Source organism: Heterodontus francisci, chromosome 11 (assembly GCF_036365525.1).
Source record: "Heterodontus francisci isolate sHetFra1 chromosome 11, sHetFra1.hap1, whole genome shotgun sequence".
NCBI classification, from domain to species: Eukaryota; Metazoa; Chordata; class Chondrichthyes; order Heterodontiformes; family Heterodontidae; genus Heterodontus; species Heterodontus francisci.
In genome coordinates, this window is record NC_090381.1 from 45,033,434 (window position 1) to 45,055,073 (window position 21,640).

The 21,640-nt window shown below is 45.5% G+C and overlaps 1 protein-coding gene and 1 pseudogene across 4 annotated transcripts in view; both read right to left on the reverse strand.

Annotated features, from left to right (window-relative positions):
* LOC137375240 (calcium-binding protein 39) overlaps positions 1-21,640 on the reverse strand; it is a 145,715-nt gene that overhangs the window by 66,036 nt on the left and 58,039 nt on the right. For 3 of the 4 annotated variants that reach the window (XM_068042093.1, XM_068042091.1, XM_068042094.1), the window contains exon 2: positions 12,799-12,939. In XM_068042093.1, the coding sequence (XP_067898194.1) occupies positions 12,799-12,912 (114 nt within the window). In that variant the 5' untranslated portion in view covers positions 12,913-12,939. Of the gene's footprint in view, positions 1-12,798; positions 12,940-19,427; positions 19,547-21,640 lie in introns of all 4 variants that reach the window. The other variant, XM_068042092.1, reaches the window with a different exon arrangement.
* LOC137375510 (U2 spliceosomal RNA) lies at positions 18,949-19,083 on the reverse strand (annotated as a pseudogene).

Here is a 21,640-nt window from a genome sequence, read left to right on the forward strand (position 1 = left end):
ACACTTGAATAAATAGTTCATTGTGTGCATTCCAAAGCACTTGACACATAGGATAGCATAATGCACTGCATAAAATGAAAGTTCTTCCTTCGTTTTCAATAAAGCTCTCATGGTTTATGTAAAACGTTAATCCTTTAGCAAGGAAATCATGACATCAACTACATGGATCACCCAGATCTCTCTCAACATTCATCCAAGATACCTGCCCAGTAGTCAACACACAGGTGAAATGCAAGCATGGGTGATTGGTGATGGGGGTGGGGCGGTGGCAGGAGAAGAGTGGGAAAGAGAATTAGTCATTACTGCCTCACGGGAACCCTTGGATATCCTTCATTCTCCATGCCACCAACTGAGGCAGGGTAGATGCAGGAAGGATGTTTCTCCTGACTGGTGAGTCTGGAACCAGGGAACAGAGTCTCTAAGTAAGGGGCAGGCCATTTAGGACTGAGATGAGGAGGGTGGTGAATTTTTGGAATTCTCTGCCCCAGAGGGCTGTGGAGACTCAGTCATTGAGTATGTTCGAGACTGAGATCGACAGATTTCTACATAATAAAATCAAGGGATATGGGGACAGCGCAGGAAAATGGTGTTGAAGTAGATCAGCCATGATCTCATTGATGGCGGAGCAGGTTCCAAGGGCTGAATGGCATAGTCCTGCTCCTATTTCTTCTATTATGTTCTTATGAGACAGAAATACATAATATCCCCCTGCATACTACAGACCATAATAACACTACAGAGGCACAATGTGAAGAAAATCCCTTCTTCAGTCAAACTCAATTCGCAGTAGAGTGGTATGAAAGTGGCCAGCTTCACTGCAAGTATTTTGCCTCTGCATTTGTTCTCACTTATCACTAGCATTTAGACTTGGACGGGGAACTTTTTTTTTAAATCAGGAGTCACATCAGATTACAGAATGGTTACCTGTAAGTTGGCTTTGCCAAACGTAATTTCCCTGCGGGAATACTGTATTCAGCAAGACTTATTTCTTCCCTTTGCCCACTCCCCCATGACCAACCCCCCCCCACCCTGAAATATCGTGCCACTGATTGTTGTAACAGAAGTACGCAGAACAGAAAATCATGCCACCTCTTCCTACTTGTATCAAGTCTAACTACCTTACTTGAAATTGGTTTTAAGCATGTTAATCTAAATATAATTGCCACTTTTTTAAAATTGTATTCATCAAGGTGAAGGATGTTTGTGCTTGGGAATCTAACAGTTTCTAATTTGGCACCATCAAGCAGTCAAGTCATGGATAGATCAAATATGCCTTCTTTATAATGCAGTTTGTTTCGACTGCAATAATTCTGCCCTGGGCAACTCTACAATATGAACAACCTGTACTTCTGACAGAGCAAAGAAAAACCATCCTGAAGAACAAGCTTCTGTCATTACCTCCAAACTGTTGGCACCAAAAGGATTTGGAAAGGTCTGTGGCCAAATTCACACGCAGTTGCATTTGCAATTTCAGAGATGGTAAAAGAACTGAATAATCATACTATGGCCTGGGTGAGACTCCAATTGTACTATGGTCTCCACACCTGCCCTCTCCTCCCCAGAAATGAAAATATTGCTCCATTCTGCACCCCCATTAAGCAAAAAAGGTAGATAACAAGTGACAACTAACCAAACCACTTGGAGATTAAATCTACTAGTATATCTCCCAATCTATTTTTAATTCATTCATTCATTCATGGGAATTTTGCATCACTGGCAAAGCCAGGATTTATTACCCATTATTAACTGCCCTTGAGAAGGCGATAGTGAGCTGCCTTCTTGAACTACTGCAGTCCGTGTGAAGGTATTCCCACAGTGCTGTTAAGTAGGGATCTTGACCAAGCAGGAATGAAGGAATAGCGATATATTTAAAATACAGGTTGATGTCTGACCAGCAGGGGTAAATGCAGCTGCTGCCATTCCCGTACACTTACTGCCCTGGTCCTTCTAGATGTTAGAGGTCACAGGTTTGGGAGGTGTTATCAAATGAGCTTTGGCAAGTTGCTGCAGTGCATCTTGGGGATGGTACACATTGCAGCCACACGGTGTTGTGGTGGATGGAATGCTGATCAAGGAGGCTGCTTTGTCCTGGATGATGTTGAACTTCAGTGTTGTTGAAGCTGCACTTATCCAGGGAAGTGGAGAGCATTCCATCACACTCCTGACTTGTGCCTTGTAGGTAGTAGAAAAGCTTTGGGGTGTGAGAAGGCAAGTCATTCATCACAGAATACCCAGCCTCTGACCTGCTCTTGTAGCCACAGTATTTGTATGGCTGGTCCAGTTAATGGTCAATGGTGACCCCCAGGATACTGATAATGGGAGAGATTCAACAATATTAATGGCATTGAATATCATGAGGTGGCGGCTAGACTCTATATTCAAGATGGTCGTTGCCTGGCACTTTTGCGACATGAATCTCACAGCCCAAGCCTGGATATTGTCCAGACCTTACTGCATGTGGGCATGAACTGCTTCAATAAAAGTAACTGCGAATGGAACTGAACAATGTGCAATCATCAGCAAGTATCCCCATTTCTGACCTTATGATGGAGGGAAGGTCATTCATAAAGCACTTGAAGATGTTTAGGCCGAAGACACAGCCCTGAGGAACTCCTGCAGCCCTGTCCTGGCACTGTGATGATTGACCTCCAATAACCATACAATACCCTTCTGTGCTAGGTATGATTTCAGCCAGTGGAGAGTTTTCCCCGATTCCCATTGACTTCAATTTTGCTGGGACTACTTGGTGCCACACAATCAAATGCTACTTTGATGTTAAGGACAGTCGCTCTCACCTCTGCAATTTAGTTCTTTTGTCCATGTTTAGACGAAGTCTGTAATGAGGTCTGGAGCTGAGTGGTCAACTAATATTCTCACAGTAAGAGATTCTCTGGGGAAAAGTGATATGTTGAATTTAACAGAGTTTTAGACTGACATACTTAAGTCCAAAACCAGACTCTTAAAACTTAAATAAAGCGAATTACATAGGTACGAAGGTCAAGTTGGCTAAAGTGAATTGGGAAATCAGGTTAAAAGGTATGATGGCAATAAGCAATGGCCAACATTTAATGAAATATTTCCAGATTCTCAACGTATATACATTCAATTGAGAAATAAAAACTCTATGCAAAAAGTGATCCGTCTGTGGCTACAGAGAGGGGTTAGGATAGTATTAGATTAAGAGGAGGCTTATAATGCTGCCAAGAGTAGCAAACCTGAAGATTGGGAAAGGTTTGGAAACCAGCAAGGATGACCAAAAAAACTGAGCGAGAAAACAATGAGAGTAAATCAGCAATAAACAGAACAGGTTCTAAGAACTTCTACAAGTATATAAAGAGAGCAAAAGTAAACATGGTCCATTAAAGGTTGAGACAGGAGAAATGAGAATGGGTATTTAAAAAGGAAAAAAATAAGTAAAGTGAGTGTTGGTCCTCTAGAGAGTGTGTCTGGGGAGTTTATAATGGAAAATAAGGAAATGGAGGAGGGATTGAACAGATTTTTTGCATCGGTCCTCACTGTAGAGAATACAAATAACATCCCGGAAATAATTGTGAATCACGAGTTGAGAGAGAGGGAGGAACTTAAAATTACCATCACCAAAAAAAGGGTACTGAGAAAATTATTACAACTAAAAGCTGACAAGTCCCCAGGTCCTGATGGGCTTCATCCTAGAATCTTAAAAGAAGTGGCTGCTGAGATAGTGGATGCATTGGTTTTAATTTTTCAAAATTATATAGATTCAGGAAGGTCGCATCAGATTGGAAAATGGCAAATTTAACTCCGCTATTCAAGAAAGGAAGCCGACAGAGCAGGAAACTACAGGGCAGTTAGCTCAACACCTGTCATAGATTCCAGCATTTTTCATATCATTAGGAGGTTACAGCAGGTCATTTAGAAAATCTCAATGCAATCAGGCAGAGTCAACATGGTTTTGTGAAAGGAAATCGTGTTTGACTAATTTATACGAGTTCTTTGAGGAAGTAACAAGCAAAGTGGATAAAGGGGAACCTGTGGATGTGGTGAACTTGGATTTCCAGAAAGCATTTGACAAGGCGCCACACCAAAGGTTACTAAACAAAATAAGAGCCCATAGTATAGGGGGGTAACATATTAGCATGGATAGAGGATTGGCTATTTATTTATTTATTTTATTTTTATTTATTTATTTATTTTGTGATACAGCACTGAAACAGGCCCTTCGGCCCACTGAGTCTGTGCCGACCAACAACCACCCATTTATACTAACCCTACAGTAATCCCATATTCCCTACCACCTACCTACACTAGGGGCAATTTACAATGGCCAATTTACCTATCAACCTGCAAGTCTTTGGCTGTGGGAGGAAACCAGAGCACCCAGCGAAAACCCATGCGGTCACAGGGAGAACTTGCAAACTCCGCACAGGCAGTACCCAGAATCGAACCCGGGTCCCTGGAGCTGAGAGACTGCGGTGCTAACCACTGCGCTGCCCAGAGTAGGCAAAAATGGGTCGATTTCAGGTTGGCAAGCTGTAAATAGTGGAGTGCCACAGTGATCAGTGCTGGGGCGTCGACTATTAACAATCCAGATCAATGACTTGGATGAAGGGACAGAATTTATGGTTGTTAAACTTGCCAATGAGTAAGTTGTCAAGAGGACATGAGGCGTCGCAAAAAGATACACAGAGGTTAAGTGAGTGGGCAAAGGTTTGGCAGATGGAGTATAATGTGGGAAAGTGTGAACTTGTCCACTTTGGCTGGAAGAATAGAAAATCAACATATTATTTAAATGGAGAGCAACAGCAAAACTGAGATGCAGAGGACTGGCAAGTGATTAAGGCGGCAAATGCAATGTTGTTGTTTATTCTAAGGGGAATGGAATATAAAAGTAGAGAGTAGAAAGTATAAAAGTTCCGAAGAAGGGTCACTGACCCGAAACATGAACTCTGCTTCTCTTTCCACTGCTGCCAGACCTGCTGAGTGGTTCCAGCATTTCTTGTTTTTATTTCAGATTTCCAGCATCCGCAGTATTTTGCTTTTATATTATAAAAGTAGAGATGTTTTGCTAAAGTTGGACAGGGCATTAGTGAGACCATATCTAGAGTATTGTGTACAGTTTTGGGCTCCTTACTTAAGAAAGGATCTAATTCCATTGGAAGCAATTTAGAGAAGGTTCACTATACTGATTCCTGGGATGAGTGTGTTATCTTACGAGGAAAGGTTGGACAAGTTGGGTCTGTATTCATTGGAGTTTAGAAGGATGAGAGGTGATACTGAAACACAAGATCCTGAAGGGACTTGACAGGGTGGATGTTGAAATGATGTTTCCCCTTGTGGGAGAGACTAATACTAGGGGCACTGTTTAAAAATGAGAAATTAGGAGATTTTTTTCTCTGAGGAACTCTCTCTTCCCTGGAGAGTGGTGCAGGCAGGGTTATTGAATGTTAAGGCAGAGATAGACAGATTCTTGACAAACAAGGGAGTCAAAGGTTATCGGGAATAGGCAGGAAAGTGGAGTTCGGTCCACAAACCGATCAGCCATAATCTTATAGAATGATGCAATAGGCTCGAGGGGCCGAATAGGCTACTCCTGCTCCTAGTTCGTGTGTCCACAATAATAAGGAAATGGCAGACATTAAACAAATATTTTGCATCTCTCTTCACAGTAGAAGACATGAAAAACATACCAGAAATAGTGAGGAATCAAAGGTCCGATGAGAATGAGGAACTTAAGTGATTTGTACTATTATGTGATGTTAATTTTTATTTTATTTTTTTATTTAGAGATACAACACTGAAACAGGCCCTTCGGCCCACCGAGTCTGTGCCGACCATCAACCACCCATGTATACTAATCCTACACTAATTCCATATTCCTACCACATCCTCACCTGTCCCTATATTTTCCTACCACCTACCTATACTAGGGGCAATTTATAATGGCCAATTTACCTATCAACCTGCAAGTCTTTGGCATGTGGGAGGAAACCAGAGCACCCGGAGGAAACCCACGCAGACACAGGGAGAACTTGCAAACTCCACACAGACAGTACCCAGAATTGAACCCGGGTCGCTGGAGCTGTGAGGCTGCGGTGCTAACCACTGCGCCACTGTGCCGCCCATGAGGGATAAATATTGGCTGAACATGTATAACTTCCCTGGCTCTTCTTCGAAATAGTGCCCTCAGATGTTTTACATCCACCTGAGAAGCACTGATAGGGCTTCAGTTTGAACTTCTCATCCAAGAGACAGCACCCCCTCAGTCCTGCACTGGATTGTCAGTTTAGATTTTTGTGCTCAAATGCAGGAGTGGGACTTGAACCCACAACCTTCTGACTTAGAAGTGGAAGTGCTACCAACTGAGCCACAGCTGACACTACGAAAAGGTAAAATAAAAGCAAAATACTGCAGATGCTGGAAATCTGAAATAAAAACAGAATGTTGGAAATACTCAGCAGCTCAGGCAGAGTTAACATTTCAGGTTTAAGTTCTGAAAAAAGGTCACAAACCTGAGACGTTAACTCTGCTTCGCTCTCCACAGATGCTGCCTGACCTGACTATTTCCAGCATACTATGAAAGGGTAGCTGCTGAAAGGATGTTTCCCATTGCTGGAGAGTTTAGAACTAGGCGGAATCGTCTCAAGATAAGGAGTCAGCCATTTAGGACCGCGATGAGGAAAAATGTCTTCACAGAGGGTTGCGAATTTTTGATCATCCTCAGCCTTAGAGAATTTCAGTCATCCAGTATATTCAAGACAGAGACCGACAGATTCTTGTAAGGGAATTGGGTGTGAAAGAGGAGTTGAGGTTAAAGCTCAGCCATGATCTATTGAATGGTGAAGCAGACTCAATGAGCCATATGGCCAACTCTTGCTCCTATTTCTAATGTTCTAGTTCTGTCAGAGCCAAAAACTTACCTTCAGTGGGCATGTTATTGGTGAATAAGTGACGCTTGATAGTGCCGACAACAGCAACTTCCATCACTTTGTTAATGATTGGGAGTAGGCTGATGTGGGAGGGTAACTGACCAGATTGGATGCGACCTGCTTTTTGTGGACATGACATACCTGGGCAATTTTCCACTGCGTCAGGTAGATCTCAGTGTTATAGCTGTACTGGAATAGCTTGGCTAGAGGCACAATTAGATCTGGAGCACGTCTTCAGCATTACAGCCAGGTTATTGTATATGTTCAGTGAACTCAGCTATTTCTTTATATCACTTGGAGTGAATTGAACTGGCTGAAGACTGGCTTTCATGATAGATGGAGCCTTAGGAGCAGACAGAGATGGATCATCCACTTAGCACTTCTAGCTTTGAGCAGCGGGAGCAGTGAGCGCGCGAGCCAGGGGGCAGCCGGGAGGGTAAGTTGAGCTATAAAGTACTTACCTCGTGATTCGGTGGACGCGGACATGGGGACTGCTGGGTAAGTGAACTTAAATATTCGGGCAGTGGCTAAACCCGAAACACTACACATGTAGTGTCTCCCACCCATCCTCCTCCTCTAACCAAAAAAAAGGACTCTTGTGTGGAGGGTTTGGTAAGGTAAGGTTTTCCTTTATTTTTTAAATCTCTTTTGTCAATTTAGAGCAGAGGGGATGGAAGCTAGGGCAGTTGCATGCTCCTCTTGCAGGATGTGGGAGGTAAGGGTCACCACTTGTGTCCCTGCTGACTTCACCTGCGAGAAGTGCACCCAACTCCAGCTCCTCACAGACCGCGTTAGGGAACTGGAGCTGGATGAACTTCGGATCATTCGGGAGGCTGAGGGGGTGATAGAGAGCAGTTATAGGGAAGTAGTGACACCTAAGTTACAGGATAAAGGTAGCTGGGTGACCGTCAGGGGAGGGAAAGGGAATAGGCACATAGTGCAGGGATCCCCTATGGCCGTTCCCCTCAATAATAAGTATACCGTTTTGGATATGGTTTGGGGGGGGGGGGGGGGGAACGACCTACCAGGGGAAAGCCACAGCGGCCAGGTCTCTGGCACTGAGCCTGGCTCTGTGGCTCAGACGGGAAGGGGGGAGAATAGGAGAGCGATAGTGATAGGAGATTCAATGGTTAGAGGAACAGACAGGAGATTCTGTGGTCGCGAACGAGACTCCCGGATGGTATGTTGCCTCCCGGGTGCCAGGGTCAGGGATGTCGCGGATCGAGTCTACAGGATTCTTAAGGGGGAGGGGGAGCAGCCAGAAGTCATGGTACACATCGATACCAATGACATAGCTAGGAAAAAGGATGAGGACCTAAAAAGCAAATATAGGGAGTTAGGTTGGAAGCTAAAAGGCAGGACGAGCAGAGTAGTAATCTCAGGATTGATACCAGTGCCACGTGCTAGTGAGGCTAGAAACAGACAGCGAGTGCAGCTGAACACGTGGCTACAGAGCTGGTGTAGGAGGGAGGGCTTCAGAAATGTGGATCATTGAGATACCTTCTGGGGAAGGTGGGACCTGTACAAAAAGGACGGGTTGCATCTGAACTGGAGGGGCACCAATATCCTGGGCAGGAAGTTTGCTAGAGCTCTTCGGGAGGGTTTAAACTAGTTTGGCAGGGGGATGGGAACCGGAGCTGCGGATCAGTGGATGGGGTCGCTGTTGAACAGGCAGATACAGAGTGCAGAGAGTCTGTGAGGAAGGTTAGACAGTTGACAGGGCAAAGTTGCAGCCAGTATGATGGGATGAAGTGTGTCTATTTTAACACAAGAAGTGTCAGGAATAAGGGTGATGAACTTAGAGCATGGATCAGTACTTGGAGCTACGATGTTGTGGCCATCACGGAGACTTGGATATCACAGGGGCAGGAATGGATGTTGGATGTTCCGGGGTTTAGATGTTTCAAAAGGAATAGGGAGGGAGGGAAAAAAGGTGGGGGAGTGGCATTGCTAATCAGGGATAGTATCACAGCTGCAGAAAGGGAGGTCGTTAAGAAGGGTTTGTCTACTGAGTCAGTATGGGTGGAAGTCAGAAACAGGAAAGGAGCAGTCACTTTATTGGGAGTTTTCTTTCGACTCCCCAATAGCAACAGAGACACGGAGGAACAGATTGGGAGGCAGATTTTGGAAAGGTGCAGAAGTAACAGGGTTGTTGTCATGGGTGACTTCAACTTCCCTAATATTGATTGGAACCTCCTTAGTGCAAATAGTTTGGATGGAGCAGATTTTGTCAGGTGTGTCCAAGAAAGTTTCCTGACTCAATATGTAGATAGGCCAACTAGAGGGGAGGCTATGTTGGATTTGGTGCTTGGCAACGAACCAGGCCAGGTGGCAGATCTCTCGGTGGGAGATCTCTCAGTGGGAGAGCATTTTGGTGATAGTGATCACAACTCCCTGACCTTCACTATAGTCATGGAGAGGGATAGGAGCAGACGGGATGGGAAAATATTTAATTGGGGGAGGGGGAATTACAATGCTATTAGGCAGGAACTGGGGAGCTTAAATTATGAACAGATGTTCTCAGAGAAATGCACGACAGAAATGTGGAGGTTGTTTAGGGAGCAGTTGCTGCGACTGCTGGATAGATTTGTCCCGATGAGGCAAGGAAGGGATGGTAGGGTGAAGGAACCTTGGATGACAAGAGATGTGGAACAGCTAGTCAAGAGGAAGAAGGAAGCTTACTTAAGGTTGAGGAAGCAAGGATCAGACAGGGCTCTAGAGGGGTACAAGGTAGCCAGGAAGGAACTGAAGAATGGACTTAGGAGAGCTAGAAGGGGACATGAAAAAGTCCTGGCGGGTAGGATTAAGGAAAATCCCAAGGCATTCTACACTTATGTGAGGAACAAGAGGATGGCCAGAGTGAGGGTAGGGCTGATCAGGGATAGTGGAGGGAACTTGTGCCTGGAGTCGGAGGAGGTAGGAGAGGTCCTTAATGAATACTTTGCTTCAGTATTCGCTAGTGAGAGGGACCTTGTCGTTTGAGGACAGCGTGAAACAGGCTGATATGCTCGAACAGGTTGATGTTAAGAAGGAGGATGTGCTGGAAATTTTGAAAGACATGAAGATAGATAAAGTCCCCAGGGCAACTCGGGATATACCCAAGGTTATTACGGGAAGCGAGGGAAGAGATTTCCGTGCCTTTGGCGATGATCTTTACGTCCTCACTGTCCACTGGAGTAGTACCAGATGATTGGAGGGTGGCAAATGTTATTCCCTTGGTCAAGAAAGGGAATAGGATAATCCTGGGAATTACAGACCAGTCAGTCTTACGTCGGTGGTGGGCAAATTATTGGAGAGGATTCTGAGAGACAGGATTTATGATTATTTGGAAAAGCATAGTTTGATTAGAGATAGTCAGCATGGCTTTGTGAGGGGCAGGTCATGCCTCACAAGCCTTATTGAATTCTTTGAGGATGTGACAAAACACATTGATTAAGGAAGAGCAGTGGATGTGGTGTATATGGATTTTAGCAAGGCGTTTGATAAGGTTCCCCATGGTAGGCTCATTCAGAAAGTAAGGAGGCATGGGATACAGGGAAATTTGGCTGTCTGGATACAGAATTGGCTGGCCCTTGGAGACAAAGGGTGGTAGTAGATGGAAAGTATTCAGCCTGGAGCTCGGTGACCAGTGGTGTTCCGCAGGGGATCTGTTCTGGGACCTCTGCTCTGTGATTTTTATAAATGACTTGGATGAGGAAGTGGAAGGTTGGGTTAGTAAGTTTGCCGATGACACAAAGGTTGCTGGAGTTGTGGATAGTGTGGACGGCTGTTGTAGGTTGCAACGGGACATTGACAGGATGCAGAGCTGGGCTGAGAAGTGGCAGATGGAGTTCAACCTGGAAAAGTGTGAAGTGATTCATTTTGGAAGGTCGAATTTGAATGCAGAATACAGGCTTAAAGACAGGATTCTTGGCAGTGTGGAGGAACATAGGGATCTTGGGGTCCACGTCCATAGATCCCTCAAAGTTGCTATCCAAGTTGATAGGGTTAAGGCGGCGTATGGTGCGTTGGCTTTCATTCACAGGGGGATTGAGTTTAAGAGCCGCGAGGTTATGCTGCAGCTCTATAAAGCCCTGGTTAGACCACACTTGGAATATTGTGTTCAGTTCTGGTCGCCTCATTATAGGAAGGATGTGGAAGCTTTAGAGAGGGTGCAGAGGAGATTTACCAGGATGCTGCCTGGTCGAATGGCCTGTACTGTTCTATGTATGTTCTATGATTGCAAATACTTCAGCCTTGACTTTTGCACTCACATGTTGGTCTCTGCCATTATTGGAAATGTGTATGTCCATGAAGCTTCCTTCTCCCTTTAGTTTTTTTTTAAATTCCCCGTCACCATTCACAACTGGACGTAGCAGGACTGCACAGCTTTGATCTATTCTGAGCTGTTGGTTGAGACACCACTTGGCTTTTTCTATCGCAAGCTGCTTTCATTGTTTAGCGTGCATGTGCCCTGCCTTACAGCTTCACCAAGCATCTAATTTTCAGGTGTGTATGGTGCTTCTCCCAGTATGCTCTTCTATTTTCCTCATTAAACCAGGAATATGTTGGGTCATGAGGTTAGAGAATGATGAAATGCAATTCTGTACTGCTAATAGCTCACAGGGACTCATGGATGCTCAGTTTTGAGCTACTGCACTGAATCTATTGCATTTAGTACAGTGATACAGTTATGAACATAACGGAGGGTGTCCTTTGTGTGAAGATATGCCTTCGTCTCCATAAGGACTGTGCACTGGTCCTCCTATCAATACTGTCATGTGCAAATGTGCCTATAACAAGTAGACTGGTGAGGATTAGGTAAAGTAGTTTTTTCCCTCATGTTGGTTCTCTCACATAGCAAGCCCAGTCTGGCAGCTATGTCCTTCAAGGTCTAATGGGCTAGAACTGCCTTTCCTGAATTTGAATCTGATGCCCAAGTGGGTGCCAGGTTGGCTGTCGCATTTTATTTTTTGTGCAGTTTGTAGTGGCTTCATATAACTAAATGACTTGCAAGTTAAGGGTCAAACACATTGCTCCAGTTCTGGAGTCACATATAGGTAAAGATTGGGTAAAGATGGCAGGTTTGCTTCTCTATAGGATATTAGTGAATTAATTGAGTTTTTACCATTAATTAACTGGACTGTATTAATCCAGGCCTCTTGGTTATTAGTGCAGTAATATAATCACCATGATACTGCACCTGTCAGGCATAGAGGCAGTAGGAAGACAGATGAAAGCCAGTTCAACATGTCATATGCATTAAATATGAAGGATATCAATATAGCATTGGGATTAAAAATTCAGCTGTTCCCAAAAATATTACCAAGTTGTGACTATTGACAACCTGACTGGTGATATCAAAATATCCATACATAGGTTTATTCTGTTTAAAATGGTTGGAGGTTCCCAAAAAAGTTTAGCATATGGATTTGGTCTAAAATGTCCTGAACAGTTACAAGAACTTGCACATTGCACTAGAATCCTATGTTTAACTACTGTAGTGATTGGAAAATTGCATGTTCCTTAATTGTACAACATGTAATGCAACTGTTCAGATCATAACTTCCATATTTCGCCCAAGCTCAACAAGACATATATCCAAATACCACTAGTTTATTTTACGAAAATCAGAGAAACAAGTACAAATAGCTGGACTGAATTTTAGACAAAAACTGTACAGTTAATAAAGCATTAAATTGAGCATTGTTTTCATTTCTTTTAATATCAAATAGCCTTTACAACTTCAAGAAGTTTCTACCGTAGAAGTTCAACAGCAAGTTATGTACATTTGTAGGTGCTACAGAAAGTGCATAAATGAAATTAGCAGACAAAAGTTATTGAAGTTCTCATTCTGTACTTGATTAAAAAGAGAAAGATTATGAAGTCAATTTACAGGTTTATGGTACTGTACCTTTTCTGCCTTTTTGTCAGAGATATCTTGTTTTTCCAATACTGCCATGCTCTCCTTCAGATTTTTCACAATGTCTGCTGGAGACTTATGGGACTTGCCAAATGGAAATGGCATTGTTGCCTAGTGACCAGACTATTTCACCTGTAAACGTCAGAACAAAATTTATTTTAGAAAATTTTATGAAAACATTTCCATACCATATAAATACTCTACACAAAGATTTTCCAGGAAGTTTAACAACTCTTTACTTTTAAAGCACGAGTTATTCAGCCATTTAATTCAATTCAACGGTAATAATTTTAAAGGGAGGGTGAAAATGCAGGCATTGTAAATGAATTTTGGATACCCACTAATTCCAGATTTGAGTCAATTTGTTGTACTGATCAGTAAACTAAAGCAATCCTTAGCAGCCTAGCTACAAATATTTAATGGCCCTTTGACACTTTCCAGAGATCCCAGATCATGCCCCTTAATGCGACAATTAGTGCATCAATGTTTAGCTTTAACTTGGGCCGTCCCGAAGAACAAAACTCATACTCCCTGTGGGAGAATCTAAAGTAAGTCTTATGGCTTTTGAAAGTCTCTCTGTATTGGGAACTGCATGGCCCTGATCATTGTCTTAATCTGTCTAGGCCATTAACAAGGTAAACTAACAATTCTTTCTCAAGCTTTTTCAGATTGTTTGATTGGTTAGTATTTCACACATTGTGACATTTGAAGTGTGATGGACACTCAAAACCTTCGCATAAACAGATACTTTTAAGTCTCACATGGAATTAATTGCACCATTTATGTTACATTCAAATTGGATGGAAGGGTTCAAATCTCCTGCCGACTCAGTGGGCAAGTATAACATCTAGAATTACACCAGTATTGTTAGCCACATGTGGTTAATTGGGAATCCAGATGTGGCCAACTGCACTTTTGATTAGCGAATAAAAAGAGTAATTTTTTTTTATTTCCAAAATATACTTTATTCATAAAAGATCTGTAAAAAATACATTACCGAACAGTTTCAAACAGCACCAAGTCAAAAAATACAAACAGTGCAAGGGAGATCAGTTTCCTTCAATACAATCATGAGTTGCCTCACAACCCTTCCATTTCATTTCTCATGCCAGATGCATTTTTACATTTTACAGCAGACAAAATTTCCCAGTACAGTTGAGGGGTTTTCCATGGATCCAGCCTTTCCGTTCAGCTTGGTGGGGGGACCTTACACAGTGGTCTTTCCCCATTGAGCCTTTGCTGCGGCTGCCCCAAGCTTTAGTTCGTCCCTCAGCACGTAGTCCTGGACCTTGGAATGTGCCAGTCTGCAACATACGGTCGTGGACAACTGTTTGCGCTGGAAGACCAGCATGTTTCGGGCAGACCAAAGGGCGTCTTTCATCGAATTGATAGACCTCCAGCAGCAGTTGATGTTTGTCTCGGTGTGCGTCCCTGGGAACAGCCCATAGAGCACAGACTCCTGTGTTACAGAGCTGCTTGGGATGAACCTCGACAAAAACCACTGCATCTCTTTCCACACCTGCTTTGCAAAGCCACATTCCAGAAGGAGGTGGGCAACCGTCTCTTCCCCACCACAGCCACCGCGGGGGCATTGTGCGGAGGGGGCGAGACTTCGGGCGTGCAGGAAGGATCTGACAGGGAGGGCTCTTCTCACCACCAGCCAAGCTACATCTTGGTGCTTGTTTGAAAGTTCTGGTGATGAGGCATTCTGCCAAATGACTTTGACGGTCTGCTCGGGGAACCATCCGACAGGATCCACCGTCTCCTTTTCCCATAGGGCCTTGAGGACATTCCGTGCAGACCACTGCCTGATGGATCGGTGGTCAGAGGTGTTTTCCCTCAGAAACTGCTCCACGAAGGATAGGTGGTACGGCATGGTCCAACTGGATGGAGCATTCCGCGGCAATGTGACCAGGCCCATCCTTCGCAACACCGGGGACAGATAGAACCTCAGCAAGTAGTGACCCTTGGAGTTTGCGTACTGGAGGTCTACACACAGCTTGATGCAGCCGCACACGAAGGTAGTCATCAGGATGAGGGCCACGTTTGGTACATTTTTCCCGCCCTTATCCAGAGGTTTGAACATTGTGTCCCTCCGGACCCGGTCCATTTTGGATCCTCAGATGAAGCTCAAAATGGCTTGGGTGACCGCCACAGCGCAAGAGTGGGGTATGGGCCAGACCTGCACCACGTACAGCAACAACGTGAGCGCCTCGCACCTGATGACCAGGTTCTTACCCACAATGGAGAGAGATCGCTGCCCCCACATTCTCAGCTTGTGTTGTACCTTGGCTACTCGCTCCTCCCAGGTTTTGGTGCACGCGTCAGCCCTTCCGAACCATATCCCCAGCACCTTCAGGTAGTCTGACCTGACGATGAAGGGGACAAAGGATCAGTCAGCCCAGTTCCCAAAGAACATGGCCTCGCTCTTGCCGTGGTTAACTTTGGCTCCCGAGGCCAGTTCGAACTGGTCGCAGATGCTCATCAGTCTGCGCACAGACAGCGGATCCGAGCAGAAGACGGCGACGTCATCCATGTACAGGGAGGTTTTAACCTGAGTGCCTCCGCTGCCTGGGATTGTCACCCCTCTTAATGCTCGCATCCTTCCTAATAGACTCAAAGGGTTCAATACAGCAAACAAACAAGACAGGGGAGAGAGGACAGCCCTGTCTGACTCCAGATTGGATCGGGAAACTTTCCGATTCCCACCCATTTATTGAGACTGCGCTACTGATGTTTGTGTAAAGCAGTTTGATCCAATTGCAGATTCCCTCCCCAAACCCCATTTTGGAAAGCACGTCCATCATGTAGGTGTGCGATATCCTGTGAAAAGCCTTCTCCTGGTCCAGGCTGATGAGGCAGGCGTCCACCCTCCTGTCCCATACATAGGCAATCGTATCCCTGAGTAGCGCGAGACTATCAGAGATCTTCCTGCCGGATACAGTACAGCTCTGATCAGGGTGAATCACCAACTCCAGAGCAGACTTGACTTGACTGGCTATGACTTTGGCCAGAATCTTGTAGTCAACATTAAGCAGTGAGATGGGCTGCCAATTTCTGATTTCTGCCCTCTCCCCCTTCCCCTTGTAGATGAGGCTGATGCCTTTCCTCATGGATTCTGACATGCTGCCGGCCAGGAGCATACTCTCGTATACTTCCAGCAGGTGCGGGCCGATCTAGTCCCACAGGGCCGAATACAACTCGACCGGTAAGCCATCGCTTCCGGGAGTTTTACTCGTCTCGAAGGACTCTACGGCCTTTGTCAGCACGTCCAGAGTTGGCAACTTGTCCAGTCTCTCCCTCGTGCTGTCATCCAAGACCTCTGTGATAGATGACAGGAAGGACTGGGAGGTTCTGCTGTCTGTGGGCTTCACGTCATACAGCCCAGCATAAAAGAATTTGCTGATCCTTAGTATGTCGGACTGTGAAGATGTTACCAAGCCATCCTCTTCCTTCAGGCTGCTGATAACAGAGCTCTCTCTCTGTACCTTTTGGAATAAGTAACGCGAGCATGTCTCATCCTGCTCAATGGAGCGGACTCTGGACTGGAAGATAATCTTGGAGGCCTCCATGGCAAAGAGCGAGGCCTGCTGGCTCTTCACCTCTTGGAGGTCCTCCTTGACCATGACCCCCATCGACTGCAGCCGGAGCAAATTTTGCATACTTTTCTGGAGTCGGGACATTTCCCTGTCTCTCTCTCGCCCTCTGAACACCTGTGAGGATAAAGAATCTCTTGATGTTCACCTTGATCGCTTCCCACCAGTGAACTGGAGACTCAGAGGGGTTTCACAGTCCTCCAACCTTTGTAATCCCTTTTGAGTTCCTCAACGTTCTCTGAGTTTAGCAGTGTAGCATTGAGCTTCCACGTCCCCCTGCCAGCCGACTGGTCATCCTGTAAGTGACAGTCGGCCAGTCAGAGGCAGTGGTCGGAGAACACCGGCTTGACGTCGGTGGATCCGACTGTGACAGCACGGGACACAAACAGGAAGTCAGTCCTGGAATGGGCACACCCGTCCGATCTTGACCAGGTGTATCTACACTGCGCTCCGTCTGCAGGTTTGCTGAAGATGTCGTGCAGTTTGGCATCTTTAATTGTTTCTATTAGGAATCTGGATGTAGCGTCCAGTTTGCTGTCGTCTCTGCCGGATCGTCCAGCTGCATCGATGATGCAGTTGAAGTCACCGCCTAGGATGACCGGCCTGGACGTCGCCAGCAGCAGTGGGAGCTGCTGGAAGACGGTCAGCCGCTCGCTGCATTGAACCAGGGCGTACACGTTGATCAACTGGAGCGGAGCATTGTTGTACATTACGTCTGCTACGAGGAGGCGACCGCCCACCACCTCCTTAACTTCGGAGATGGTGAAGTTACCTCCCCGCAGCAGAATACCCAGGACTGAGGAACAGCAATCATAACCCCCTGACCAGATCGATGGCCCGTGGGACCACCATCGCGACCACTGCTTGTAGGTGCTGAGGTGTGGAATTCCACACTCCTGCAGAAACAGGAGGTCGGCTTTGACCTTGGCGAGGTAATCCAAGGTTGAAACACATTGCGCAGTGGATTTAATGCTACGCACATTAATGGAAGCAATCCTTATACCCATTTATTTTTAATTAGTTGGGCTTCCCATACCATTTGGTCCTTGCTAGTCCCAGTCCTTCGGGATGTTCCTGCATACCCATAGTGTGCGCAAGCTGTTTCACATTAGTTGGGCTCAGAAACCCCTCCTGGTTTTTCATGCAGGGTTTGTTCTGCTGGGGTGATATCGGGGGGGGGGGGGGGGGGAGGGGGTCTTGTAGGCAGCAAGGATTGGATTGATCTCTGCTGTTTCCCTCTGTTCCTCCTCGAAAACATCACTGCTCCCGGCTTCCCGGAGCTGAGGTGCGCCAGACGTGTCTTTGCTCTCGGTGTCCCGGAGCTGGGATGCGCTGGCCATGTCGTTCGGTGTGGCGCTTTGGGGTTGGGGCACGCCAGGCCCATCACAGCTTCCAATGCCCGGGGGCTGGGGGGTTTTATCTTCCAGCTCCTTTGAGTTCTGCCGCCTCTTTTGACGGGGCCGTCGTTCCAAAACTTCCTCGTCCAGTGATGAGGAGCTGCTGTAGTCTGTCTCAGACGGTAACCTCCTCTTGCCACTGGTTTGGGTGGTGGCCTGTTCCGCTTTTGGAGGTCTTTTCTTTGTGGTTCTCCTTTGTACCACTTGCCACTGACTTGTTTGTCCATCTGCTGCCTCCTCCTCCATTGATTCTGTCTGTGGAGGAGGGGTTTCCGGGCGCAGGGTAGGTGCTGGGTCGCTGGTTTCAGCTGCCTCCCCTTTCTTCTCCTTCTCAGGTAGAAGTTCCTCACTGCGGAGAAGGTTGCTGGTCTTCTTTCCAGCACCGGACGCCTTCGTCGAACCTTCTCCCGGCCCTTCCTTGGACCTTGCCACCTGAGCATAACTGAGGCAGCGTTTGGGGCAGGTTTTTTGGGGCAGGTTTTGTGCGGCCTGCCGCACCGCACAAGTTGCAACACTTAGTTTGCTTACAGTCCTTGGTCTGATGGCCTTCCTCCTTGCAGTTCTTGCAAACAACCGTGCTGCAGTTAGCTGCCACGTGACTAGACTTGCCACAGGTGCGACAAACTCTGGGCTGCCCAGCGTAGACCAAGAAGCCTCGACTTCCCCCGATAGCGAAGCTGGAGGGAGGGTGGATAATGGCTCCACTGACATCGACCTTCAAGGTCTGCCGCTTGCTGGTCCAAATCCCAAAGGGGTCCTTGACATCAGTGCTGCTGCCGGCCACCTCGACGTACCTGGCGAGAAAGGTGAGTACATCCCAACATGGGGGTTGTAGAGGTGAATCGTCACCACCCGGTCACGTTGTGATGGAAGCGTGAAGAGCGGCTCCACTGTGAGGATCGACAGCGGCGCCCGATCCCTTTTCTCCTTGAACACCTTCAGGAACTTGATGCATCCCGCCACATTCTTGAACGTCACATCGAAATATCCACTGCTGGGGAAATCCTGCAGGCAGATGTCCGTAGCTTGAAATCCACAGCAATCGAGGAGGATTTTCTTGATGAAGAAGGTGCGATCGACTGGTGCATTTCCTTGCTCGTCATTCACAACCACCCGAACGGTGTTCCGCACTCCCTGGCCTGAAGCTCGAAGATTGGTTATAGCCATTTTACTCAAAGCCTAACCAGGATCAAAAGGCAATGATCATGGTCTCTTCTCTGCCAAGTAAGTACTGATAAGAACAGATATTACACTTGATCTTAGCCAAAAGGCCGAGAAGCGATGAGTAATAGACTCAGTCATTAGGTATGTGACCTCAACACTCACATTCATACCATATACGCATGTGTACTTTAAACATTTTGGTGTGTTTCTTGGTAAAATGGTTAAGATGAAAAGCAGAACGCACAAGTATTTTTTGATCATTCAGTGTTCTACTTATTTGGTAACTGAATGGTGTTGATGTTTGTTAAATACATATGTTAAGTTCTTTATCTGTAATGTCTGAGTGTATGCAAGACATTTGCAACTAAAATGAGTGCATCTGGCTAAAACAGTGCCACCACAGCCACCTGTGGCTAATCAGTGGTTTCCATTGAACAACACAATTACACTAAAACTTACAAACCTAAAGTATTAGACGCTCAAACGCAACTGGCACAGCACTTAGGACAACGTAATTTTCTTCAATGTCTCCAAGTTAGGATAATATCGAAATTGGTTCCCATTTTTGATTAGCCAGAGACCCTTGGTGGAAAAAGCATATACATGGCCATCAGATGAAGACATGCTCTGATTTGTCTGTTTGCGCATCACAGCCAATGGCTTACTGGTCGTGTTCCAATATAAAGAATGGGGTCATTTGGGAATGTTACTTATGACTGCTAGAAATCCTATCCATCTAATCGTTACTGCATTCAAGGAAGAAGGGGAGACAATCGGGAACAAATGCCTCATTACTGTGCCGAATTTCTAGTTTACATTCCAGTTTATGGCTGAATTGTGGCTAATTTGTTCAAAGCATTGGCTTCAAATAAGTTCATAGAATTTGGGAAGGAGGAAAAGAAAGAAAACATAGAACACTACACTGATTTTTGGTTAATAGAAGTTATTCCATGGTAAAATAACATTAGAATTAATGGAATTTAACCAAACAAAATCTACGATTAAAAGTGGCACAGTAATTAGTCCAAGTGAATTTTAGCCTCAATGCATCAGAAGCTTTCAACAGTAAAACAAATCACTCAAAGCCCCACCTTCAACATCCTGTCTGGCAGTAAGCCCTGCTTGCCCATCACCCTCGACTCCCTGACCTATTTTGTGACCATCTCCCAACAGATCAGATTTAAAATGTGCACCTCACCAAACCTTACATGCCCTCTGATGTCCTCCTACTCTGGCTGTTTTCTCCCTCCCCAACTTCCTTCTGCTCCATTTTCAATAGCACAGCATTTGGCAGCCTCAGTCTTCAGAACTTACTGCTCAAACCCCATCATCTCTCGTATTCCTTCCCCATCTACAATTAGCTTAAAACAAATTTTTAAGACTAAGCTTTCAAAATCTGCTTCTCTTCTGTGAAGCACCTAGGGCATTGATCTAAAAGTGCAATATAAATGCAAGTAAAGGTTAATTAAAAATCTGCAGTGCAACCAAGCAGCATGGGTAACAAATTAAAAACTTTAAAGTGATAAAGATTAGGAAAGACTTTTTCACACAGCATAGCAAGTCATCAATGTACAGATTTGAGACGTGGGCTTCCCAGAGATCATTGTAGTCTAGTATTAATGACCTGCTGCTATAATCCTGAGGCACTCGACCAGGCCATCTCCAAAGGGTTAGCTGAAATTTAGCTGGATTGGTTGCCATTTTAGTTTGAGTAGTCCCCTCAGTTGAAGTTGTCTGGAGCAAATCTAAATAAATAAAGCAAATTTCAATTTCTCTTAAAGAAACTTATGAAGGACCCTGACAATATGTCCCAAAGTAATTAAGTAAGAGATGAAGAGATACAACAGAAGATATGTGACACAAAGGTTTTCCCTACCCAGGAAAGGAGACGGGACATCTATATAGAGGACTACTATTCTGTTCTGAAAATGGAATTATGGTTTTGGTTTATTTTTTGAATTGAGAAACCATAAATCAATATAATACTATAGTTGTAAACAGGATTGAATGATGGAATAATCTCCACTTGCTTGGAAGAGTGCAGCTCCAACACTCAGGAAGCTCTACACCATAAAAAACAAAGCAGCCCGCTTGATCGGCACCCCATCCGCGAACATTCACTCCCTCCACCACTGATGCACAGTGGCAGCAGTGTGTACCATCTACAAGATGCACTGCAGCAACTCACCACGCCTCCTTCGACAGCACCTTGCAAACCCACAAACTCTTCTACCTAGAAGGACAATGACAGCAGACGCATTGAAACACCGCCACCTGCAAATTCCCCTCCAAGTCACACACCAGCATGACTTGATAATATATTGCTGTTCCTTCACTGTCACTGGACCAAAATCCTAGAACTCCCTCCCTAAACCCGCACCAGATAGACTGCAGCAGTTCATGCGACAACTCACCACTACCTTCAAGAGCAATTAGGGGTGGGCAACAAATGCTGGCCTTGCCAGCAACGCCCACATCCCATGGAAGAATCCAAAAAGGTAAGAGGAAGGGCCAGAGAAGGCAAGGAGTTTCACAACAGGAAGTAGCATACTGGAAGCTCCTCTTCAGAATTAAATGGGGAAGAGTCTGCTTGTCCAACACCTAGTCTCAATTAGCTATAATTTTTTCCAGGTAAATATTGGGGGAGATTGAAGCCATCACCTTTGCCCTCCTCCA